The 26,903-nt window shown below is 43.2% G+C and overlaps 1 protein-coding gene across 4 annotated transcripts; it reads left to right on the forward strand.

Moving 5' to 3' along the window:
• The first annotated feature begins 1,719 nt into the window (after window positions 1-1,719).
• Window positions 1,720-26,273, forward strand: LOC140187294 (BUB3-interacting and GLEBS motif-containing protein ZNF207-like). Of its 4 annotated transcripts, none has more exons than XM_072242454.1 (11): window positions 1,720-1,914; window positions 3,318-3,444; window positions 6,294-6,432; window positions 9,190-9,363; window positions 10,414-10,489; window positions 16,714-16,817; window positions 18,164-18,312; window positions 21,820-21,924; window positions 22,685-22,927; window positions 23,081-23,243; window positions 24,942-26,273. In XM_072242454.1, the coding sequence occupies exons 1-11, from the start codon at window positions 1,874-1,876 to the stop codon at window positions 25,109-25,111; spliced, it is 1,491 nt and encodes a 496-aa protein (XP_072098555.1). In that variant the 5' UTR covers window positions 1,720-1,873; the 3' UTR covers window positions 25,112-26,273. The 4 variants fall into 4 exon arrangements, with proteins under 4 accessions (XP_072098555.1, XP_072098556.1, XP_072098557.1 ...); XM_072242455.1 differs by having other exon boundaries at window positions 16,714-16,784; XM_072242456.1 differs by lacking the exon at window positions 21,820-21,924 and having other exon boundaries at window positions 1,721-1,914.
• Window positions 26,274-26,903: the final 630 nt, after the last annotated feature.

Genomic DNA, 26,903 nt, shown 5'->3' on the forward strand with positions numbered 1-26,903 from the left:
TGGGGGAATCACAGTTAACTTCTTCCTTACACAACTCACTGCTGCATACGAGGAACATCAAGTACTGCAGGACTGTCCCGTCAGTGAGTTGCTCAATGGCGACAGAGTTGGACTTACGGCATGCCATTGTGCTGCCGACTGCTCTTGTCGTGACTCGTTGTGCCAAGAAGGCGTGAAGCCCAATAAACAGAGTGACTATCCTTGATGTCTTTCTTGTTGTTACAAGACCCTGGTGGCCACTAGTAACACAGAACACTGCAAGTCCAGTTCGTTGGCGAGACCAGTGATGGGGAAGCTTGGTTGTGGCAGGGACGAGGCCTCGTCTGGGGAGGAGAGCTATGGCACTGAGGGAAAGCTGCCCTTCAGTATTCGCTGTGTGGAAAAACAAGCTGCAGTCATGCCACTCAGGAACTTGGGCTATATTGTTTTTTTCTTTTTGACTACACGTTTTGCTGAAATCGTAAACATACGTGCTATGTGCTGTTGGTAATGTGTTTTGCACCTTGGCCCTGGGCTACTTCGTTTGGTTATACTCATGAATGGCCATATGTTAATTAACCTTGAACTTGAATGGCCAATCCTTATTTTGAGACAGTGACAAGCGGTACTCACAACAGCCAGGGGAACATCTCCTTCAATCTATTCATAAAGCCCTATAAGTATGAAACATGACCTTAAACCCAGTTTGCATGATCAGAATCCCTAATTCTAGGAACAAGAATCAGGACATTCTTTCCTTAGAGACCTGATCCGCACATAGTACTCCAGGCACGGTCTCACCACAACCCTGTATATAATTACAGAAGGCAACACCCATCATCAAAAACCCCCAAACACAGGGACACCCATCTCGTCCTTCCTCTCCCTCTTACCTTTCCTCGCCCTACTCCCCTCTTCCCCTTCCTTTCCCTTTCTTCATCTTCTTCTCCCTCCTCCCCACCCCCTCTTCACCTTCCTCTCCCTCCTCCCCTACCCGTCTTCACCTTCCTCTCCCTCCTCCCCTACCCTTCTTCACCTTCCTCTCCCTCCTCCCCTACCCCCTCTTCACCTTCCTCTCCCTCCTCCCCTACCCTTCACCTTCCTCTCCCTCCTCCCCTACCGCCTCTTCACCTTCCTCTCCCTCCTCCCCTACCCCCTCTTCACCTTCCTCTCCCTCCTCCCCTACCCCCTCTTCACCTTCCTCTCCCTCCTCCCCTACCCCCTCTTCACCTTCCTCTCCCTCCCCTACCCCCTCTTCACCTTGCTCTCCCTCCCCTACCCCCTCCACCTTCTTCTCCCTCCCCTACCCCCTCCACCTTCTTCTCCCTCCCCTACCCCCTCCACCCTCCACCTTCTTCTCCCTCCCCTACCCCCTCCACCTTCTTCTCCCTCTTCCACCTCCTCTTCCCCTCCTCCTTCCTTTCCCCTGTTCACCTTCCTTTCCCTCCTCCCCTACCCCTTTCACCTTCCTCTCCCTCCTCCCCTACCCTATCTTCACCCTCATCTCCTACCCCCTCTTCACCTTCTTTTCCCTCCTCTTCCTCTCCTACCCCCTCTTCCACTTCCCCTTCCTCCCCTCTCCCTCTTCTTCCACTTCCCCTCCTCCCTTCACCCCCTTACCCAGCATCCCCTCACCCTCTTCCCCTTCCCCATCATCCTCCTTCACCTCCCCTTACCCTCTCCGCCCTCCCCCTCCCCCTCCCACGGCCTAGGATACTGCTCCGTAGAGCAGCCAATCCCGAGGCCGGACGTTGCGAGGTGGGATCCGAGCCGCGGCACGGCGCCATTTTGTTGTGTTGTTGCTGCGGTGTTGTCGTCTCCGGCTTTGAGATCAACTTCGTCTGAACCCTGTCCGCCTCCGCCGTCGCTTAAACACTAGAACTCCCTCCTCAGGATGGGCCGTAAGAAGAAGAAGCAGATGAAGCCGTGGTGCTGGTATCCTTGCGGTGCTTTGTGCGCTGTGGGTGTGAGGCGGGCTGGGGCCGCCATTAGGAGCACGTCGGCCGGCCGAGCGGGTGGACAAAGGGCGGCGGGTCGGTGCTGGCGCCGAGGGCCGACCTCCGTCTGGCCCTGGTGTAGGCCGGGGAGGGTGGGTACCCTTACTGCCGTAATTCTCTGTGGCTGGACCTCTGACTGTTAACTTTAGCTGCAGTTTTAAAATGTATTTTTTAAACTTCTAGTCGTTATACCGACCTGCTACCGCAGAACAACGTACGCACGGCGTATGTCAATGACAATAAAACCTCATTCTGACCATGTGCGTCTTTGGGACCAAGCAGCCCCGATAAAATGGCGGCGGGTTGTTTTCCTGCCCTGTGGAGGATTTCTTAGCGTGTCCTTGACTGGTGAAGGTGAAAGAAGACTTTATTAAAGTCTACCATGTGGTCTGGCTGCTCTCCACCTACCTGGTGTAAATGACACATGAAGCGCTGGGAGGAACTCAGCGGATCAGGCAGCACCAGTGGAGGGAAATGGACTGTCGATGTCTGGACTGAAAGGTCTCGACCTTTCCGAGACGTTGAATGTCCATTTCCCTTCACAGATGCTGCCTGACCCGCTGAGTTCCTCCGTGTTTTATGTGTTGTTCCAGATTTCCGGCACTACACGCCCAGACTCTTGTGTGTCCTGTACGTTTTGTTTTGTCATCCTTGAGTCTGTAAGTAAATTGTTTCCTTTAATATTTAACGGTTCTGTGGTTTCCTCTGGTACCCTGGGGTCAACCTTCACCTTTAAGATTTTGAAATGTCTCTTGTTTTGTAGGACTAGTGATTTTTTTTGTACTTCTCAAAAAAATGAGGTGAAGTGACTTTTAGTTTGATAGCGATGGCCAAAAAACCCCCCCTTGCGTTTAAATAAATAAATAGAATTAGGATCAGGAGTAATCCAACCATTGTCTTATGTGTGATCAACTATTTAGAAGTCAAAGACCCTTCAGCCATTTCGAGTCTGTCTAACCATTTCCAGTGACCTGCAGTGAGTGGACCCCAGGGTACCAGGGAGAACCACAGAGCCATTAAGTATCGAAGGAGGCAATTCACTTACAGGCTCAAGGATGACAAAATAAAACATCTATTAATCTGGAGGGCTATCCATACCTATCCAAATTTCTCTTAAACATTGAAATTGAGCTTGCATGCACCATTTGCACTGGTAGCTGGTCCCACACTCACAACTCTCTAATGGTGATATTTACCATTCTTATGGCAAAAAGTGTATTCCTTATATATTTTAAAATGTTTAACTATAGTTCACTGTAGTCAAGCAATTTCGTGGTGCTTGGTGTTGTATTTGTACCTTTAAGAGCAGGTGGGCTTTTTGCCTTAACTGTAGCTGTTTAGGTACTGCAACAGGGACTTTGATGATGAGAAGATTCTTATTCAGCACCAGAAAGCAAAACATTTCAAATGTCATATTTGCCACAAAAAGTTGTATACAGGTCCTGGACTTGCAATTCACTGTATGCAGGTAGGTTCTGTTTTATTTACTGACATAATCAAAATGATAATGTTCAAATTGACTTAGTGTCATTGTCATAGATATTTGAATTGTAAGCTTTAAATCTAGTGTTACTGAATAAACACATCCTTAAATCTAGATTTTGCAACCCCCATCCTATGATCAGTTTCAAAATATGGTCAATCAGTAGATAAAAATATCCATGTGCTGGGTGAAAAATAAAAACATTTAATTATATGGAATTGGGTACTCAGACTTATAAAATAAGGTGCAGCCATTTAATTTCTTAATGTGACTAAAGTATCATTCATTGTAAATCAGACACACCCTGCCTTACAGTGGGTCATTGTTCATATCCCTTTTAATTTGTAGATTTACCTCCAAATCTTCATGTATTTGTTGATGAATGAAAATGGATATGTTTCTTAATTTGCATTCATTTATTTCTGGACACAATTTATTTAAATTTAGAAGTACAGCATGGTTACAATGTGTTGCCCAATTACACCCATGTGACCAATTGTTGTTCTGATTTAAAATTTCTAAAGTTGACATTAAAATAGGTGTTTGGTTCGACTGTGACGATGGAATGGGATTTTGATTTTTTAGAGGGAAGAATACTGCTTTGGTATTTTAGTTACTTGACTTGCCCACTGCTATTTTTGTATGGCAGAGGGGTGAAGATTAGTCTATTTTAATTCTTAATGAGGAATTTTTTAATCCACTCCTGAGAATACTTTTGTACAAATTAAACTAATACTGGTTGAATACCCATTATCCAAAATGCTTGGGACTGGAAGTATATATAGCTAGGGTGCCTAAGACTTTTGTACAGTATTGTAATGAGATACCTTGGGATCAGCATAATTTCTGACTCTGAATTTATGGCAAGCGGTGTTTATTTTACACTTGTTCATCACACACTACAGTAAATTTTTTTCCATACTGTTAATATAATATATTCAGGGTAACAAAAGCAGCATCAGGAGACTATCTGAATCAGCTGTTGAACAACAACAAATGGCAGACTGTCTCTAACTACAATGCCTAGTAGGTTACAGTGACACTATAAAATGTATTGGTGTTATGTAAGGTATAAAAGCAATCAGCATCGTGGACTTGTGCTAGATTTTTGTGATCAGCAGATGCTTTAAAAAATTTAATGCTGTGCCTTTTCTAACATTTCTGCAACAAGCCTGCTGATTTACCTTCAGTTTTCAGTTCATCGTGACAGATCTTTGCTTGTTTCATGATCAGCATACTGCTTGCTAAGCGTCGTACTGGCGATATGCGATCGAGATCTTCATTTTTGGCTTTATGCAGTGTTTTACTATTTTCTCATTAATTTCTGTTCGTTACATATGTGAGATCACTTCTGTCTGGTGCACAAAGACCTGTGCATTGCCTGGGGACCTTCCTGGTATCTTGTGGAATTTTCCATTGTTGACGTCATGCAGTACTCAAAAAATTTCAGACTTTGGAAGTTCTTGAATTTTGCAATTTTGGATAAGGGGTATTCAACCTGTACTGTTTATCCTTGCTATTTGAGGCTTGTACATTAAACATTCCAGTTCAGACAGGCCACTGCTACATAGATCTCCAAGGAAAGTACATTTTTATTACATGGTTACAACGCTGTAGGAATTTTTACTGGGTACAGCTGATACTGAGATGCTTATCAAATATTCAGTGACTGTTCAGAACTGTTGTTTGATTTTGTTATACTGAGCTTTAAAGGCAGTATAACAGATGGTTTTGATATTGCTTTATATTGCTTTGCTGTCCTTTCTGTTTTTAGAAATAACTGTAACTGCTTTAACATAAAGCATACAGATCGATACAACTTTCAATGATTATTTTTATGTGACTGAGGGCGGGCAGGGAAGGAGGGTCTCCATTACGTGGAAGAGGTTAATGAGCAGACTGTAAATGTGTTAAATCATCATGTTGTAAGTCAAGTCACTTTTTATTGTCGTTTCGGCCATAACTGCTGGTACAGTACACAATAGAAACAAGACAACGTTTTTCAGGACCATGGTGCTACATGAAACAATACAAAAACTACACTGAACTACGTAAAACAACACAAAAACTACCCTAGACTACAGACCTACCCAGGACTGCATAAAGTGCACAAAACAGTGCAGGCATTGCAATAAATTATAAACAAGACAATAGGCACAGTAGAGGACAGTAGGTTGGTGTCAGTCCAGGCTCTGGGTATTGAGGAGTCTGATGGCTTGGGGGAAGAAACTGTTACATAGTCTGGTCGTGAGAGCCTGAATACTTCGGTGCCTTTTGCCAGATGGCAGGAGGGAGAAGAGTTTGTATGAGGGGTGCATGGGGTCCTTCATAATACTGTTTGCTTTATGGATGCAGCGTGTGGTGTAAATGTCTGTAATGGTGGGAAGAGAGACCCCGATGATCTTCTCAGCTCTTACATAGGTAACTAAAGATAAATAATACCCACATTGGGGTGGGAGGAATGGTCAGTGACTGGAGAACAGTATTTTCAGTTGATTGCTAAAAAGAATTGGAGGCAGGATTCAAGAGATAGTCTTTTGCCTATGGGTGTTTTGATGCATAGTGCAATGTCTGTAAGGAAAATAGAGCAAATTTATAACTTCTAGTTGAGAAAAGGATATATTCAAGTGGAACATTGTTTAAGTATGATGATGGAGAAAATTTCAGTTGAATGGACCTGAAGTCAAATGTTCTGTGCTGTTCCAATGCTTATCAATGTTTCTGGAGTTGCTCTGTGAATTAGATTTTAATCTGTAAATTGAAGATCTTATTGCATTAAAGTGTTCATTGTATTTTGAACTTTTGAAACGTCAAGGATTATTTTGGCCTTGTAGGTTCACAAGGAAACAATAGATGCAGTCCCAAATGCTATCCCAGGAAGAACAGACATAGAGCTGGAAATTTATGGAATGGAGGGCATTCCAGAAAAGGATATGGAGGAGAGGAGACGCCTTCTTGAACAGAAGACTCAGGGTAAATATCTGTGGTGTCATAATTTCTTGATCTATAAGGATCTATAAGTCTTTCCTCCAGCAATTTTCTCTTTCCTGACGGGATTAATTCTCAAACAACAGGAATTCTGCAGATGCTGGAAATTCAAGCAACACACATCAAAGTTGCTGGTGAACGCAGCAGGCCAGGCAGCATCTGTAGGAAGAGGTGCAGTCGACGTTTCAGGCCGAGACCCTTCGTCAGGACTAACTGAAGGAAGAGTGAGTAAGGGATTTGAAAGTTGGAGGGGGAGGGGGAGATCCAAAATGATAGGAGAAGACAGGAAGGGGAGGGATAGAGCCAAGAGCTGGACAGGTGATAGGCAAAAGGGGATACGAGAGGATCATGGGACAGGAGATCCGGGAAGAAAGACAAGGGGGGGGGAGACCCAGAGGATGGGCAAGAGGTATATTCAGAGGGACAGAGGGAGAAAAAGGAGAGTGAGAGAAAGAATGTGTGCATAAAAATGAGTAACAGATGGGATACGAGGGGGAGGTGGGGCCTTAGCGGAAGTTAGAGAAGTCGATGTTCATGCCATCAGGTTGGAGGCTACCCAGACGGAATATAAGGTGTTGTTCCTCCAACCTGAGTGTGGCTTCATCTTTACAGTAGAGGAGGCCGTGGATGGACATGTCAGAATGGGAATGGGATGTGGAATTAAAATGTGTGGCCACTGGGAGATCCTGCTTTCTCTGGCGGACAGAGCGTAGATGTTCAGCAGTGAAAGCAGGATCTCCCAGTGGCCACACAGTTTAATTCCACATCCCATTCCCATTCTGACATGTCCATCCACGGCCTCCTCTACTGTAAAGATGAAGCCACACTCAGGTTGGAGGAACAACACCTTATATTCCATCTGGGTAGCCTCCAACCTGATGGCATGAACATCGACTTCTCTAACTTCCGCTAAGGCCCCACCTCCCCCCCGTATCCCATCTGTTACTCATTTTTATGCATACATTCTTTCTCTCACTCTCCTTTTTCTCCCTCTGTCCCTCTGAATATACCTCTTGCCCATCCTCTGGGTCCCCCTCCCCCCCCATCTTTCTTCCCGGACCTCCTGTCCCATGATCCTCTCGTATCCCCTTTTGCCAATCACCTGTCCAGCTCTTGGCTCTATCCCTCCCCCTCCTGTCTTCTCCTATCATTTTGGATCTCCCCCTCCCCTTCCAACTTTCAAATCCCTTACTCACTCTTCCTTCAGTTAGTCCTGACGAAGGGTCTTGGCCTGAGACGTCGACTGCACCTCTTCCTAGAGATGCTGCCTGGCCTGCTGCGTTCACCAGCAACTTTGATGTGGGATTAATTCTCAGTTTATATTTTATTATGCAAATGTTTCACACAAATGAAAAACAAAATAACATTTATTTACTGCGCAGGTCCATAATGAACAGTGAAATGTATTTGCTGTTCTAATGTCTGGAAAAGCACTTCACATCTGAGTTGTGATTGTAAATGCTGCATCTGTTTTGATGCCAAATTGTGTAGATTCTAGCAGAAGATATTGAACAGGAACAAGGAGATGAAACATTTTGAACTCTACTGCAGGAGAAATGTTCTTAATCAGTGCAATAAATTTGCTTGGATGCTGTATACTGCCAGCTGATAGAAGTCAAAAGGTTCCATTACCATTTACTTATTTTGTCATTTATCCTGATTTTGTCTTAGCACGACAGTGCTACAGCAATAAAAGAAATTTCACTCAGTAAGACATTAATAATAAATCTGATTCTGACTGATGTACTAAATTACTTCAGAGCCATTGAATCACGTTTGTATATCAAATCAAATTTTGATACTCAGTGAATAATTTGTGTACAGAAATGTTTCACAAACAAAATGTAACAATTCTGCTTTTGAACCATAAATCGATATTGGCCAAGCTACTATAATCCTTTTTTTGACTAGTCAGATGAACAGGCTTGTGAAATATTCTTCATAAGCAGCGCATTTTCAACAGTACAGCATTCCCTGCCTTGCCTTTCTCCTTATTGAACCAGTTACAAACATACTTTATGATTTTGAGTACCATGATTTTTTTAGATGGTGAGAAATTGCTGTATCCAGATATTAGAAGATAAATTTGTCAGTTTTCAACTTAATCTGTTTCCACTTTTGTCTTTTGGCAAACTGTTTTTGTTTATCTCCCGTGATGTTACAGTGTCAGTATCCTAGAAATTTACACATCCATCTAAGTACGAAAGATCATCTTGATTGCTCTGATCATACTTTCTCAGTCAGGTTACAGATTGTTAACCTTGGTGTTTGCAATGCTGGATATTCTAGCTAATATGCTGCAGATTACAGACATGCCTGATCTAGCAATTAAGTTTTTGTTAATGCCATTTCAAAATAGATATTTAACTTTCAGATCTGCAAGTAATGTTCACTGATGCATTTACTTTTTAATTGATTACAGTGTGGCTGATGGATGAAGGTGGATATGTTAGCATTGTCTCTGGGCAGTGGGTGGGGGTTGAGGGTTGAATTATAGCTACAGGACAAAGTCCTGTCCTGTTTCTTTTTTGTATGTGTTTTAATCTAATCCAATGGCTTCATTGTCCAGACTTTCCAACAATGAAGGTATCTTATGATTTGATTGAATGCTCCTGTCTCCTACTGGAGAACACTGTCAAAGAAAAACATTTGGAGGAAAGGTTCATTCTGATTATAATCCCAATGGCTGATCTTACAACCATGCTCTTTCGGGTGCAATTAAACTTCTACATCTTCCACCAGCTGAAAGTCAGAAGAAGAAGCAGAAAGATGATGATTCTGATGAGTTTGATGAGGAAGACTCAGAAGCCGGGACTTCGTACCAGCAGCAAGGAGCACAGCAACCGCAGAACTTCATTTCAAATATGAACCAGTCCACCATACACAACGCACCGGGAGCACCAGGAATTCCTCCAGGTGAGCCGCTTGGCTCTTTCATAGGAATTGATTATTTCCATTGTATAAACGTGGTCTTGCAGTCACATGAATGGTACACTTCTTGTAGAATAAAGTGGCTTGTATTTTAATGTCAGTACCACACCGCAGGTGTTCTATATTATAAACTTGAGATTCTATAAATGCTAGGAATCTGGTGTACAGCATACAGAATGCGGGAGGAACTCAGCAGGTCAGGCAGCATCTATGGAGAGGAACAGTCATTGCTTTGGGCCAGGACTGGAAAAGAAGGGGAAAGAAGCCAGAATATAAAGGATGATGGGTGAGGGGTGGTGAATTATGAAGCTGGGAGGGCATAGATAGAAGAGGTAAAGGGCTGAAGAGGAAGGAATTTGATAAGGAGAGGAGAGTACTCTGTATTGACGTTTGATGTTGACATGATTGAATTTCATTTAATCTGTAGTTACCACCAGTGGTGTCAGATGTTCCTCCTGTCCCTCTGGTAGTTCCACTCATAGAGGAGTTGCGCCTGGAATTTACAGAAGTTATGAGGGCTCCTTGATTTAATTTACTTCCCAAGTGCATCTGGTAGTTTTTTTGAAGCAATGAGCTTAAAGGCGTCTTGGCCATTCCTTACTGACTGCTTTTGCCATGAGAGATTCGATGTGCAATTAGTTTCTAACTCGGGGTTTAGGATTTCTGTGATAAACCATCCAAGCAAGGTAACGAAACCCTCTAGTGGTTTTAGATTAATGGTGAATACTGTTTTTGTAATGGTGTATCCCTTTTGCCAATCAACTTTCCAGCTCTTAGGTCCATCTCTCTCCCTCCTGTCTTCTATAATTTTGGATCTCCCCCTCCCCCTCCCACTTTCAAATCTCTTGCTATCTCTTATTTCAGTTAGTCCTGACGAAGGGTCTTGGCCCGAAACGTTGACTGTACTTCTTCCTATAGATGTTGCCTGGCCTTCTGCGTTCCACCAGCAGTTTGTGTGTGTTACTTGAATTTCCAGCATCTGCAGATTTCCTCGTGTTACAGTTTTTACATGGTTGAATTTCTTTTCCTTTGCAGGAGTGCCACCAGTGGTACCAGGTGTTCCTCCTATGATGCCAGGGATGCCCCCAGTGATGCCAGGAATGCCTCCAGGGTCAGTGCTTTGCTTTTATTTCGCTGTTCTGATCAGTTTTAAAAGATTGAGTGATCACAATTCCTTCTCCTTTACCATAGCATTGGAGAGGTATAGGAACAGACAAGTTAGGAAAGCATTTAATTGGAGTAAGGGGAAATGTGAACCTATCAGGCAGGAACTTGGAAGCATAACTTGGGAACAGATGTTCTCAGGAAAATGTACAACAGAAATGTGGCAAATGTTTAGGGGATATTTGCGTGGTGTTCTGCATAGGTACGTTCCAATGAGACGGAAAGGATGGTAGGGTACAGGAACTATGGTGCACAAAGGCTTTTGAAAATCTAGTCAAGAAGAAAAGAAAAGCTTACAAAAGGTTCAAGTGATAGAGATCTAGAAAATTATAAGGCTAGCAAGAAGGAGTTTTAAGAATGAAATTAGGAGAGTCAGAAGGGGCCATGAGAAGGTGCTGGCAAGCAAGATTAAGGAAACTCCAAGGCATTCTACAAGTATGTGAAGAGCAAGAGGATAAGATGTGAGAGAATAAGACCAATCAAGTGTGACAGTGGAAAAGTGTGTGGGACTGGAGGAGATAGCAGAGGTAATTAATGAATAATTTGCTTCAGTATTCACTATGGAAAAGGACCTTGGCGATTGTAGGAATGACTTACAGTGGACTGAAAAGCTTGAGCTTATAGACATTAAGAAAGAGGATGTGCTGGAACTTTTGGAAAGCATCAAGTTGGATAAGACAGTAGGACCGATCGAGATATACCCCAGGCTACTGTGGGAGATGAGAGAGGAAATTGTTGAGCCTCTGGCAATGAGCATCATCATTGGGGATGGGAGAGGTTTTGGAGGATTGCGGATGTTGTTACCTTATTCAAGAAAGGGAGTAGAGATAGCCCAGGAAATTATAGATCAGTGACTCAGTTCTTGGTAAGTTGATGGAGAAGATCCTGAGAGGCAGGATTTATGAACATTTGGAGAGGTATAATATGATGAGGAATAGTCAGCATGGCCTTGTCAAAGGCAGGTCGTGCCTTATCAGCCTGATTGGATATTTTGAGGATGTGACTAAACACGTTGAAGGTAGGTAGAGCAGTAGATGTAGTGTATATGATTTCATCAAGGCACTTGACAAGGTACCCCATGCAAAGCTTATTGAGAAAGTAAGGAGGCATGAGATCCAAGGGGACCTTGCTTTGTAAATCCAGAATTGGCTTGCCCACAGAAGGCAAAGGGTGGTTATAGACGGGTCATTTTCTGCATGGAGGTTGGTGTCCAGTGATGTGCCTCAGATATCTTTTCTGGGACCCCGACTCTTTGTGATTTTTATAAATGACCTGGATGAGGAAGTGGAGGGATGGGTAGTAAATTTGCTGATGACTCAAAGGTTGGTGGTGTTGTGGATAGTGTGGAGGGTTGTCAGAGGTTACAGCGAGACATTGATAGGATGTGAAACTGGGCTGAGAAGTGGCAGATGGAGTTCAACCCAGATAAATGTGAGGTGGTTAATTTTGATAAGTCAAATATGATGGCAGAAAATAATATTAATGGTAAGACTTAGCAGTGTGGAGAGGGATCTTGGGGTCCATGTCCATAGGACACTCGAAGCTGCTGTGCAGGTTGACTGTGTGATTAAGAAGGCATACGGTGTATTGGCCTTCATCAACTATGGGATTGAGTTCAAGAGCCAAGAGATAATGTTACAGCTATATCGGACCCTAGTCAGATTCCACTTGGAGTACTGTGGCCACTTCACTACAGGAAGGCTGTGGAAACTATAGAAAGGGTGCAGAGGAGATTTACAAGGATGTTGCCTGGATTGGGGAGCATGCCTTATGAGAATAGGTTGATTGAACTTGGCCTTTTCTCCTTGGAGTGATGGAGGATGAGAGGTGACCTGATAGAGGTGTATAAGATGATGAGAGGCATTGATCATGTGGATAGTCAGAGGCTTTTTCTGAGGGCTGGAATGGCTAATGTGAGAGGGCACAGTTTTAAGGTGCTTGGAAGTAGGTACGGAGGAGATGTCAGGGGTAAGTTTTTTTTACACAGAGAGTGGTGAGTGCATGGAATGGGCTGCCGGTGATGGTGGAGGCAGATACAATAGGGTCTTTTAAGAGACTTCTGGATAGGTACACGGAGCTCAGAAAAATAGTGGTCTATGGGTAACCCAAGGTAACTTCTAAAGTAAGTACGTGTTCGGCACAGCATTGTGGGCCGAAGGGCCTGTATTGTGCTGTAGGTTTTCTATGGTTTCTGTAAGATGTTTTAAATCTAAGCAGTATATTGCCTTCTTTTCACTGGGCTGTAAAATGGTCCTGCTCCCAAGACATCGTGGTGAAAGTAAGTGCACCCTTCTAATTATCTGATTATCTCAACAAATTCATTTGTGTTTGGTTTGTTATTGTCACATGTACCAAGATACAGTAAAAATCTTGTTTTGCATGCTGTTCGTATAGATCAAATCATTACACAGTGCATTGAGCTAGAATAAGGTAAAACAATAACAATGCAGAATAAAATATAAAATCTACCAAACAAGTATAACGCAGGTAAATGATAAAAGTGTAAGATCATAATGAAGTAGATTGTGAGGCTAAGGCTGATAACAGTGCACTGAGAAGCTATCCTTGAGCCTGGTAGTATGTGCTTTCAGGCTTTTGTATCTCCTGCCCAATGGGATAGGAGAGGAAGACTGGGCTGGATGGAGTTTTTCAATGTGCTGGCTACTTTACTGAGGCCGTGAGAAGTGTCGACAGTCCTTAGAGGTGAAGTGCTGAGCTGTATCTGCAACTCTGTGGTTTCTTGTAGTCACGTGCTTTCTCAGCAATTTGTAGCTTGTTTCTATAGTGTGTGTCTTTGTACTTCTATAGTATGTGACTTCGTCGTGTTTGTCTCCTGGGTTTCAATAGAATATCAGTGGTATTTCGTCGCTGAAGCCTGCCAGTTTTATTCAACAGTTCCCACATGCACTTCTAGTTAGAGTTGGTTGATGTCAAGATCAGAAACACTGGCTGTCATCTGCTGCTCAGCACTTTCACTTTGGACACATCATTTACATCATTTAACAGCTAACAAGACTCTGAGACCATAGTTTTTAATAGGTTGAATTTACTAAATAAATTCAGCAGATACCTGTTCTTTTCTAATCTTGTGTCATGGAGCAGTACCATCCTTTAATTTTTCTGTAGCTGTTGATTCTTAAAGAAAAACAAAGTGATGTGCCTTAATGACTACCACTCAGTGGCTCTGACATCCACCGTCGTAAACTGTTTTGAGAAGTTGGTCATGGTACACATCAACTCCAACCTCCCAAGACAACTTCAGTGCACTTTAGTTCATCTACCATCAAAATGGGTCATTGGTGGACACCATCTCCCTAACAACACACATCAAAGTTGCTGGTGAATGCAGCAGGCCAGGCAGCATCTCTAGGAAGAGGTACAGTCGACGTTTCAGGCCGAGACCCTTCGTCAGGACTAACTGAAGGAAGAGCTAGTAAGAGATTTGAAAGTTGGAGGGGGAGGGGGAGATCCAAAATGATAGGAGAAGACAGGAGGGGGAGGGATGGAGCCAAGAGCTGGACAGGTGATAGGCAAAAGGGATATGAGAGGATCATGGAACAGGAGGACTGGGGAGAAAGATGGAGGGGGGGGGGACCCAGAGGATGGGCAAGGGGTATAGTCAGAGGGACAGAGGGAGAAAAAGGAGAGTGAGAGAAAGAATGTGTGTATATAAATAAATAACGGATGAGGTACGAGGGGGAGGTGGGGCATTAGCAGAAGTTAGAGAAGTCGATGTTCATGCCATCAGGTTGGAGGCTACCCAGATGGAATGTAAGGTGTTGTTCCTCCAACCTGAGTGTGGCTTCATCTTTACAGTAGAGGAGGCCGTGGATGGACATGTCAGAATGGGAATGGGATGTGGAATTAAAATGTGTGGCTACTGGGAGATCCTGTTTTCTCTGGCGGACAGAGCGTAGATGTTCAGCAAAGCAGTCTCCCAGTCTGCGTCGAGTCTCACCAATATATAGAAGGCCACATCAGGAGCACCGGAGGCAGTATATCACCCCAGCCGACTCACAGGTGAAGTGTCGCCTCACCTGGAAGGACTGTCTGGGGCCCTGAATGGTGGTAAAGGAGGAAGTGTAAGGGCATGTGTAGCACTTGTTCCGCTTACAGGGATAAGTGCCAGGAGGGAGATCAGTGGGGAGGGATGGGGGGGACGAATGGACAAGGGAGTTGCGTAGGGAGCGATCCCTGCGGAAAGCAGAGTGGGGGGGGAAGATGTGCTTAGTGGTGGGATCCCGTTGGAGGTTGGAGGTTCCGCCAGAGAAAGCAGGATCTCCCAGTGGCCACACATTTTAATTCCACATCCCACGCCCATTCTGACATGTCTATCCACGGCCTCCTCTACTGTAAAGATGAAGCCACACTCAGGTTGGAGGAACAACACCTTGCATTCTGTCTGGGTAGCCTCCAACCTGATGGCATGAACATTGACTTCTCTAACTTCCGCTAATGCCCCACCTCCCCCTCGTACCCCATCTGTTATTTATTTTTATACACACCTTTTTCTCCCTCTGTCCCTCTGACTCTACCACTTGCCCATCCTCTGGGTCCCCCCCCCCCCCCCGTCTTTCTCCCCGGACCTCCTGTCCCATGATCCTCTCATATCCCCTTTGCCAATCACCTGTCCAGCTCTTGGCTCCATCCCTCTCCCTCTTGTCTTCTCCTATCATTTTGGATCTCCCCTCCCCCTCCCACTTTCAAATCTCTTACTAACTCTTCCTTCAGTTAGTCTTGACGAAGGATCTCGGCCTGAAACGTGGACTGTACCTCTTCCTAGAGATGCTGCCTGCTTTGATGTGTGTTGCTTGAATTTCCAGCATCTGCAGAATTCCTGTTGTTTGTGACCATCTCCCTAGCCTTGATCTCATCTCTCTGCAGTATCTGGACAATAAATACACCAACATTAGACTATTGGTAATTGATTACAACTCCACCACTAATAGTATAACTACAAGCAAATTCATTGCCAAACTCAGATTTGGGAGTCGACACTTCCCTCTGCAACTGGATGCTTGTCAGTAAGGAATGAGCAGCAACGCCTCCACTGTGAGTATTCTCAACTCTGGTGCTCAAGATTGCATTCTCACCCCCGATCGACTCCCTGTACACTCATCGCTGTGTGGCTGAATGCTGCTCTTACTCCATCCACAAGTTTGCAGGTGATACCACCATAGTGGATTGTGTCTCACGTAACAATGAGTTGGAGTACAGGAAGGAGATACAGAGCTTAGTAAGATGGTGTCATGACAACAGCCTTTCCTTCACTGTCAGCACAACAAAGGAATTAGTTATTGACTTCAGGAAGGGGACCAGGACCAGTGTACATGCTGCTGTCTACGTTGGTGGTCCTGAGGCAGAGATGGTCGCGAGCTTCCAGTTCCTAGGAATAAAAGTCACCAATAGCTTCTCTTGGTTCAGTCACAAAGACGAAAATACACCAACACCTCTATTTTCTCAGGAGACTAAAGGAATTTGGCATGTCCCTATCAATCTGTAACAATTTTTATCAATGCACCATAGAATGTATCTTACTTGAATGCATAATGCTTGCTACAACAATGGCTCTGCCCATGACCCAAGAAACTGCAGAATATTGTGTGCACAGCTCAGCACATACTGGAAACTAGCCTCGTTACGCTGGCTGCTTTACTAAGGCAGCAAGTTATAGACAAAGGTTTATAGACAAAGGCCCAGCTCACCCCAGTTATTCTCTCTTTTTCCCCTCTCCCATCAGGAAGAAGATAGAAAACCCTGAAACCATGTGCCATCGGCTTCAAGGACAGTTTCTATCCTGCTGTCTTAAGTTTATTGAATGCTTCGTCAGTACAATAAGATGGACTCTTGACCTCACAGTCTCTCTCGTTATGATCTTGCACCTTGTTGTCTACCTGCACAACACTTTTATGCAACTTTATTCAGCTTTCTGTTATTGTTCCACATCAATGGATTAATTTGTAAGGACAGTATGCAAGACAAGTTTTTCACTGTACCTCAGTACATGTGACAGTAATATTACAATTCCACTGGGGTAGCCAGTAGATTTACCAATCAGCCTATCTTTGGGAGGTAGGGATTAAACCTGGGAGTTGTGAGGCTGTACCATTCTCCTGCCAAGCTGCGCTGTTTTTGGCTGTTGTAATTTTTATTTTTTCTTTTTGTTCACAGAATGATGCCTATGGGTGGAATGATGCCACCAGGACCAGGAATGCCACCCATGATGCCAGGCATGCACCCTGGTGGGTATTTGAAAATGGCTGGTGGCAACTTAGGTCTGTATTGTAGAGAATAATTATTTTAAACATTAACACAATGTATAACAATACCTTCAGAAAGTTACTTTCTGGCACTTACATGAATAACTAATACTTGTTTGCTTTATTTGGCAAAGAACATAGAACAATGCAGACCCATTGGCCCATGATGTTGTGCTGACCTTTTAACTGACTCTAAAATCAATCTAATGTTTCCATCCCACATAGCTCCCATTTATCTTTCATCCATATGCCTATCTAAGAGTTAAATGTCCCTAATATATCTGCCTCTAATACCACTCATTGCAGGGCATTCAATGCACCAACTACTTTGGGGGAGGGTGAAATTACCTCTGACATTCCCCCTATATATTCCTCCAATCACCTTAAAATTATGCCTTGTATTAGTATTTCTGCCTTGTGAAAAAGTCTGTGCCTCTCCATTCAGAACTATGCCTCTTATCAGCTTGTACACCTCTATCAAGTCATCTCTCATCCTCCTTTGCTCCAAATAGAAAACCCCTAGTCTGCTCAACCAATCCTCATCAGACATGCTCTCATCCACGTAGCATCATGGTAGATCTCCTCAGCGTCCACTCTAAAGCTTTCTTATCCTTCCATTATGGGGTTCACAGAATAAATTCTACACCACCAATGGACAGAAATGAGAAGTGGCTAGAATAAGAATTAGAACTTAAGCAAAAAATGTGTGCAGATCGTATAGATGTGCACTTCTAATGTTAAATTCTGATTTAAATTATCAAATGGCATTGTAAAGTCTTGTAATTAGGTCTGCTGAATTACTGCAGACTTTGCGCCTGCTATGTGAATCAAACCTGACTCTGAATTTTAGTGTCACTGTATGTTGCTTAAGGTGTGGTATGATAATTTTCCTTTTATCAATTGTATCTATTGTTGTTAATTAAGTTTTATTAACAGAAGTGTTTGTTTAATTGGTGGAGCAATAGCATTCACATGGAATTCACTTGAATACTCTGAACTTTCATAACCGGTAGTCAGAGTTCTATCTTTCAATGAAATTTTGGTGTTTTTTTTCTGCTGTGCTTTCACTCGTTACAGGAGTTTGTGTATTAAATAGGAATTACTTAGAATCTTATTTGGCATCTCTTAAAGCAGACTTACAGCTGAATTTTATGGTTTCATTGTTTTATGAATTAACCAGTTAGTGTTTGAACATAATTTAAAGCCTATTGATTGTCTTATTAGTTACCTAACACCTATCGGTTTTGAGTTAATAATCAGTTGAATAATAGGAAACTGTATCAATACAGGTATATTAAATAACTTGTATCAGTTGAGTAGCATAGATGGTTTGTAAATTAACTTTTTGTTTACTGCTGTAGGTATGCCACCACCTGTTCCACGTCCAGGAGGTCCGTCCATGACTCAGTCACAACCTGTAGTTGCACCTGGTGTACCCAGTAGAGCACCACTACCTGGACCTGGTCCACAGCCCCCCATTGCAAAGCCTCTCTTCCCAAGTGCTGGGCAAGTAAGTGATTGCTATCTGTGTTATGGTACCCCGTTTACTTGTCATGTAATCATTCTGTTACATTTGCAGATGGAATTCAGGGTAGGGAGGTATATGGTCATGCACTTATTGATAGAAATATTAAAGGTGTAGACCATTTTCTAAATGGTGAGTTAATTCAGAAATTGAGTAGCAAAGGGACTTGGAGTGCAGCTTCCCTGAAGATTAACTTGCTGGTGGATTAGATAGTAAGGCGGGCAAATGCAGTATTGAGGATCCTTTTGAGAGGACTAGGACATAAAAGCAGGAAGTAACGTTGAGGCTTTATAGGCATTGGTCAGACTATATTTGTATTTTTGAGCAGATTTGGGTGCCCTATTAAAAAAGGAATATGCTGACATTGGAGAGGGTTCAAAGATTGTTTATGAGAATGGTACTGAGGACGAAAGGAAATTGGTCCTGTACTCGCTGAAATTTAATGAATGTTGAAAAATCTGATTGGAGTGGTTATGTAGAGGGTGTTTCAAATAGAAAGTTCACAGCCTTAGAATACAAGGACATCCCTTTAGGGCAGAGATGAGAAATTTCTTTAGCCAGACGGTGACGGTTATTTGCTAAAGATGCCTGTGGAGGCCAACTAATTGGTTATAGTGGAGGTTGATGGTTCTGATTAGTAAAAGTGTCGAAGGTTAAGGGGGAAAGTGACTCTTTTGGTCAGTATGGATGGAAGTCAGGAACAGGAAGGGAACAGTTACTCTATTGGGAGTATTCTATAGGCCCCCTGGTAGCAGCAGAAATACCAAGGAGCAGATTGGGAGTCAGATTTTGGAAAGGTGCAAAAATAACGGGGTTGTTATCATGGGTGACTTTAACTTCCCTAATATTGATTGGCACCTGATTAGTTCCAAGGGTTTGGATGGGGCAGAGTTTGTTAAGAGTGTCCAGGACGGATTCCTATCACAGAATGTTGACAGGCCGACTAGGGGGAATGCCCTACTAGATCGAGTATTAGGTAACGAACAGGGTCAGGTCACAGATCTCTCAGTGGGTGAGCATCTGGGGGACAGTGACCACCGCTCCCTGGCCTTCAGCATTATCATGGAAAAGGATAGAATCAGAGAGGATAGGAAAATCTTTAATTGGGGAAGAGCAAATTATGAGGCTACAAGGCTAGAACTTGCAGCTGTGAATTGGGATGATGTTTTTGCAGGGAAATGTACTATGGACATGTGGTCGATGTTTACAGATCTCTTGCAGGATGTTAGGGATAAATTTGTCCTGGTGAGGAAGATGAAGAATGGTAGGGTGAAGGAACCATGGGTGACAAGTGAGGTGGACAATCTAGTCAGGTGGAAGAAGGCAGCATACATGAGGTTTAGGAAGCAAGGATCAGATGGGTCTATTGAGGAATATAGGGTAGCAAGAAAGGAGCTTAAGAAGGGGGCATGAGAAGGGCTTGGCGAGTAGGGTAAAGGAAAACCCCAAGGCATTCTTCAATTATGTGAAGAACAAAAGGATGACAGGAGTGAAGGTAGGACCGATTGGAGATAAAGGTGAGATGTGCCTGGAGGCTGTGGAAGTGAGTGAGGTCCTCAGTGAATACTTCTCTTCGGTATTCACCAATGAGAGGGAACTTAATGATGGTGAGGACAATATGAGTGAGGTTGATGTTCTGAGGCATGTTGATATTAAGGCAGAGGAGGTGTTGGAGTTATTAAAATACATTAGGACGGATAAGTCCCCTGGGCCTGACGGAATATTCCCCAGGCTGCTCCATGAGGCGAGGGAAGAGGTTGCTGAGCCTCTGGCTAGGATCTTTATGTCCTCGTCTACGGGAATGGTACTGGAGGATTGGAGGGTGGCGAGTGTTGTCCCCTTGTTCAAAAAAGGTAGTAGGGATAGTCTGGGTAATTATAGACCAGTGACCCTTACATCTGTGGTGGGAAAGCTGTTGGAAAAGATTCTTAGAGATAGGATCTATGGGCATTTAGAGAATCATGGTCTGATCAGGGACAGTCAGCATGGCTTTGTGAAGGGCAGATCATGTCTAACAAGCCTGATAGAGTCCTTTGAGGAGGTGATCAGGCATATAGATGAGGGTAGTGCAGTGGATGTGATCTATATGGATTTTAGAAAGGTCTTTGACAAGGTTCCACACAGTAGGCTTATTCAGAAAGTCAGAAGGCATGGGACCCAGGGAAGTTTGGCCAGGTGGATTCAGAATTGGCTTGCCTGCAGAAGGCAGAGGGTCGTGGTAGAGGGAGTACATTCGGATTGGAGGGTTGTGACTACTTGCGTCCCACAGGGATCGGTTCTGGACCTCTACTTTTCGTGATTTTTATTAACGACCTGGATGTGGGGGTAGAAGGGTGGGTTGGCAAGTTTGCAGATGACACAAAGGTTGGTGGTGTTGTAGATAGTGTGGAGGATTGTTGAAGATTGCAGAGAGACATTGATAGGATGCAGAAGTGGGCTGAGAAGTGGCAGATGGAGTTCAATCTGGAGAAGTGTGAGGTGGTACACTTTGGAAGGACAGACTCCAAGGCAGAGTACAAAGTAATGGCAGGATACTTGGTAGTGTGGAGGAGCAGAGGGACCTGGGAGTGCATGTCCATAGATCCCTGAAAGTTGCCTCACAGGTAGATAGGGTAGTTAAGAAAGCTTATGGGGTGTTAGCTTTCATAAGTCGAGGGGTAGAGTTTAAGAGTCGCGAGGTACTGATGCAGCTCTATAAAACTCTGGTTAGGCCACACTTGGAGTACTGTGTCCAGTTCTGGTCGCCTCACTATAGGAGGGATGTGGAAGCATTGGAAAGGGTACAGAGGAGATTTACCAGGATGCTGCCCGGTTTAGAGATTATGATCAGAGATTAAGGGAGCTAGGACTTTACTCTTTGGAGAGGAGGAGGATGAGAGGAGACATGATAGAGGTGTACAAGATAATAAGAGGAATAGATAGAGTGGATAGCCAGCGCCTCTTCTCCAGGGCACCATTGCTCATGGCTTTAAAGTAAGGGGTGGGAAGTTCAAGGGGGATATTAGAGGAAGGTTTTTTATTCAGAGTGTTTGGTGCGTGGAATGTACTGCCTGAGTGAGTGGTGGAGGCAGATACACTCGTGAAATTTAAGAGACTACTAGACAGGTATATGGAGGAATTTAAGGTGGGGGATTATATGGGAGGCAGGGTTTGAAGGTCGGCACAACAATGTGGGCCGAAGGGCCTGTACTGTGCTGTACTATTCTATGTTCTATGTTCTATAGGTGGGGTTAGGTGGGAAAATAAATCACCCATGATGGAATGGCAGAGAAGACTCAATGGGCTGGATGTCCTAATTCTGTTCCTGATATGTTTTTTTTGGGGGTGGGGATGCTAGGAATGAGTTTATTTGGGATAAGTAGCAAAATATTTATTGGAAATTGCAGTTCCTCTGGGTTTTAACACTTTGAATTTCTGACAATTATCCTTTTAGCAGTGTCAAGTACTGGCAGTTATTGAGGATTTTCACTGTCTGCTCTTTTTGTGCTTCAGATGGGGACCCGTGTGTCAAGCACAACTACAACCTCCACTACAGCTTCATCCAATTCAGCCAACCTCTCAACTTCCTCTAAGCCTCTGTTTCCTAGTGCAGCACAAGTACGCAGGGAGTCACTATCTATTCCGGTGTTAGACTAATTCACAGTGCTTCACATGCAGGATAACATTTCAGCATGCATTTACACTAGCTTTAGAGGCTTCCGGAGTTGTGTATGGGCTGTGCAATGTCAATCCGGTGTAGTGTGCTGTACTACTTTCTAGATCTAGCATCTTATATTTTTTTTAAAACATAATCAAAACACACATCTTTCAGCTTTATATGATGCAGAGTCTGTTGAAGGTTTGCCAGTTTAAATTGAATCAGAAAATCTGTCCTTCAGAAAAAAAGCATGGTAGCATAGTGGTTAGAGTAACATATTACAGCACCAGTTCCCTGGGTTTAATTGCTGCCGCTGTCTGTAAGGAGTTTGTTCTTTCTCCCTGTGACAACAGTTTTCTCCCAATGCTCCAGTTTCCTCCCACATTTCAAAGCGTATAGGTTAGTAGGTTAATTGGTCACGTGTAGTTAGGTGGTGTGGGCTCATTGAGCCAGTTACCATGTTTTATCTCTTAGTAAGTACATTTTTGTAGCCTTTCTCTTGACACTGACATTAATTCTGATTATGAGAGCGATTTTGACTAGAAGACCCAATGGGCATGTTTCTGTGCTGTAGTGCTGTATGACTCAATTAAAACTTGTAAACCTTCATTCTGAGAATAGCATGTGATTTGGAAAATTAATCTGCTTTGCTTGTGGCTTCAGTTTTTTTTCCTCTTTATTTTAGATTTGTTGTTAACATAATTCTTGTTGATTCAACAGAGCCAGCCATCTGTCTCCGGACCTGTGGGTACGGATTTTAAACCTTTGAGCAGCACACCTGTTACTACTGCAGAGCCTCCAAAGCCCACATTCCCAGCCTACACTCAGTCTACAGCTACTGCAACGAGCACATCAAATAGCACCACAGCCAAGCCAGCCATCCCTGTTACTAGTAAGCCTGCTACTCTAACCACAACTAGTGCAACTAGTAAGTTGATCCATCCAGATGAGGATATATCATTGGTAAGTATGGGTCATTCTAGAATTGTATTAACGATATGTTAGCTTACCTGCTGCACAGATATAAATTCAGTAACAGATTCTTGTCAGAGTTATTGTCATTTGTATGGGAAAAATTAACGTTGCCTTTGCAATTTTCTTTCTTCTGCCCTTCAGGAGGAAAGGAGAGCCCAGTTTCCAAAGTACCAGCGTAACATCCCACGGCAAGGCCAGGCAGCAATGGGGCCGCCACCTGTCGGGCCAATGGCCGGCATGATGCCACCACAACAAGGAATGCCTCCTCAGCAAACAGCAATGCGACCTCCCATGCCACCTCCAGGTTAAAATAAATCACATCTTTGGGTTCTAATAATGCTTAGTGGTGCCAAATGCAGAGATCATGATAACTGTAAGTGATAGGCATTTAGGTTATTTATGGCATCCGTTTTTTTCCAGTTAGACTAACTTTTGCAAAGAAGGTTGTGTTGACATCCTTGTCAACACTTCTCTGATTATACTGGCATTAGATTTACCTTTGTCTCACTTTACAGGCCATGCACCCCCTCAATGTGTGTGTAACAACTGTTTTTGTTTCCACTAGTTGTGTGATGACCAAGTAAATGACACACCAGATGGAAGCATTTATTTAGCCTTATCGCTTTGACCACTTTATTTTAAATCTCATCTGATCACAATGTTTTAGAAAGTTGACTCAACCTTTCCCAGATAGGTCAATGGTCATTGTACCTCATCCAAGTAGAAATTTTTAAATAGAACAGAATGTCAGTGTTTGACAGAGAATGCTTGTGACTTGCAGCTCCATTGGGTTTAATGCAGTGTGGAGTCGGCAGGTTCTCCGTGACCACGTGGTTTTCTCTCCTGGTGCTTTGGATAAAGACTTTTTAAATGATTAACTTTATTTGTCACATGTACATCAAAACATACAGTGAAATGCTTAGTTTGTATCAAGGCCAATAGTCTGAGAATGTGCTGGGGGCAGCCACAAGTGTTGCCATATTTCTGGTGCCAACATAGTATGTCCACAACTTAACTAATCCTAACCCTAAGCTGTGTGTCATTAGAATATGGGAGGAAACCCATGCAGTGACGGGGAGAACTTGCAGCAAAGGGAGTTAAATCCTGATGGCTGGTCGTTGGCACAGGAGAACGTTGCACGTATGGCTCCACTACTATGCCAGTGTATTTTGGAAAAAAGAAGTGTGGATAATAGTGGGTTAACTGGCCATGATAAATTGACTCAAGTATGAATAGTAGAACATGGTAGTTAAGTGCTGTTGAAAGGATATTTGATAAATAAAATAGGTTACCACAGGCATTAAAGGGGTCTGTTTTTGTTTTATACTTGCCCTCTGATTGTAAATACTTGGCAGAGGACTGGAGCTTAGCAGCATGTGTGTGAAGAGATAGTTAAATCTTGGATTGATCTTCCAACAGAGCTGGGAAAGGTTAGATGTAATAAATCCTGTACAATAAGGGCAGGACATAAATTGAGGGCAGGAATCCAAAGGTTGATATACCACAGCCCTTGCAGCTTAATGAGCCCGTGACAGTCTAGTAACCTGCGAGTCTGGAATGTGGGATGAAGCTGATGATGGGGAGAGCATACAAACTCCCGACAGACTGCGGCAGAATTGAGTCCAGGTTGCTGGCACTGTAAAGTATTACACTAACTTATGCCAGCCACCATGGCACCCCAGCTAGCTAGAAGCTGATTGTTGTGTGAGAATAGGAGGAGTGAAGTGGGGGGGGGGGGTGGGGGGGGGTTACTTGTCATTTTTATCAATGGTGCAACAGTTCAGGTTGAATTTCTGTTAACTTTCTTTGAGCGAGGACTTTTACTTTTCAAGTTTTCCCTTTTCAAACATGGATATTCTTGTGAGGTTATCTCATGCTTCGTGCACTGGGAATTCAGACTGTGTTCAGAACCATGGTCATTTTTAAGCCGTGAATTGAGTTAATGTACCATATTTAATGGGGCAGGTTTATACTTAATGTTCTCGTATATCTTTATTTTCAGGTCAGTTTGGTGGCCCTCCCCAGGGAATGCCAGGATACCTCCCTGGTGGCATGCCTCCATATGGACAGGGACCTCCGATGGTGCCTCCTTACCAGGGTGGACCCCCTCGGCCGCCAATGGGAATGTCGGGAATGAGGCCCCCAGTAATGTCGCAGGGGGGGCGTTACTGAAGCTGCTCTACCTACATAAATAGGTTTGGAGATTCAACCTTTTCTCAACTTGCTGTTAACTAGACAAGCTTCAGTGACTTTAACAATTTTTTTTAAGAAAAACTGGTAAACCTCTTCCTGCCTGCTAAATGATGACCACCAAAAAAACTTGCTGAACACTGGGACACGCTGTTCATGTTTCATCTCTAGTGGGGGAAAAGAAAATTGTACTCTTGAAAAGCAAAACTCTGTGGGAGTATTTTCTCTTTCCTTTCCCCTTCCCCACACCCCACCCTCCCAGTGTTATTGTAATTCATGTTGTATAGTTTCTTTTCTCGTGTTTCATCTAGGTTTTTAGAAGTGAAGTATAATAAATGTGGTCCGTTTATATAAAAAAAAATTGAAGGCGCTGGAGTTACATGAACATACAGTACCACCTTTTAAAGGCAAGTTCTGTAAATTTGCTTTTGAATTAAAATCAGAAATGAGGCCTTCACAGCACATTAAGTGCTGTTGGACTTTGGTGTCCCCAACGTTGTTTGGTGAGGGCTTCTGGTGTCGTTTCTTGTTTCAGTCCCAAATATCTGTTTCAGTTGCTTTTTGATTATGTAACGTTGAACGTGCCCCACATCCAGCCAGATACAGGGCTTATCAAAACCATTTTGAACATAAATAGGGCATACCAAATTTCTGTACTGTTGTAAAGCTTATTGTAATAAAACTTGATGGAAACATTAATGTCGCTTTATTCATGACCAGCTGTGGATCACTGCATCAAGGTTTGTACCGCTGCATGTTGCTGTGATTTAATACCAAAATAAAGGTAACTGTATTGCAGGGGGATATTACTGATTATGTTTCTGGAACAAACTATTCTGCATATCCTTGTAATCTCTCTGCATGTTGTGTAGTAGCCCATTAAGTGTTTTAACTTCATATTTTGTGGCACAATGTAGGTCAGTAAAATTAAATGTGAAAAATCAGTTGGAAATACTCAGCAGGTTAGGTAGCTCCAGTGGGGAGAAAGAAAGTATGTTGTTTCAGATAAATGACTTTGTAATACCCTAAAACACGAAGTTCCTCTCTCAACAGGTGTTGACTGACCTGCTGAGTATTTCTAGCATTTCCCATTCTTCCAGCATCTACAGTTTTTTTGCTTAAATAAATTTTTTAAGAATCTTTCTGGAAAGATTGTGGAGTGAATGCATGGTTATGGATGTAGAATTGACCACCCTGACGTGATGCTAAAATTGGAATTTATTTCTTCTTCCTGTAGCCCTGCCATGGGACAGGCTGTGGCTGAATCTTATTGTCCTCTCAGTCTGAGGCAAGTCAGATTTCATTTTATTCCTTTTCAGGGGCTTTCACAGCTTTTCGTGGCTGTTGGATTTCTCTGTCCCCAAACTTGTAGCAAGTTTGGTGAAGGCCCTTTTTAATATCTCTTTTTAATAACATGATGTGTATTGTGATTGTATTTGACTTGAAAGCAAAGTGCTATTTGCTGGATATAGGGGTCTAAATAATGTGGAGATCAGATTAACGTTATAAGCTAAATACTGTGATTTTTTTCCCCCCGTTTTTAAAATGTTTCCAGTTCACAGACTGAGAACCTTGTAGGTTCAAGAGTCTGCTATACTAGGGATTTTTAAGTATGTTCAAATTTCTGTTTTGTTTTTTAAGTGAATTCCTTGTATCTGGCAAGTGGGACATTGCTTGGTTGCACTTTTAACCCTTGGATCAGAGAGGTGTTAATGTTGTAACTTGACTGTAATACATATAAAATACCAGAGACAGGAATTTACCATAATGAACT

Source organism: Mobula birostris, chromosome 24 (assembly GCF_030028105.1).
Source record: "Mobula birostris isolate sMobBir1 chromosome 24, sMobBir1.hap1, whole genome shotgun sequence".
Classification (NCBI taxonomy): Eukaryota; Metazoa; Chordata; class Chondrichthyes; order Myliobatiformes; family Myliobatidae; genus Mobula; species Mobula birostris.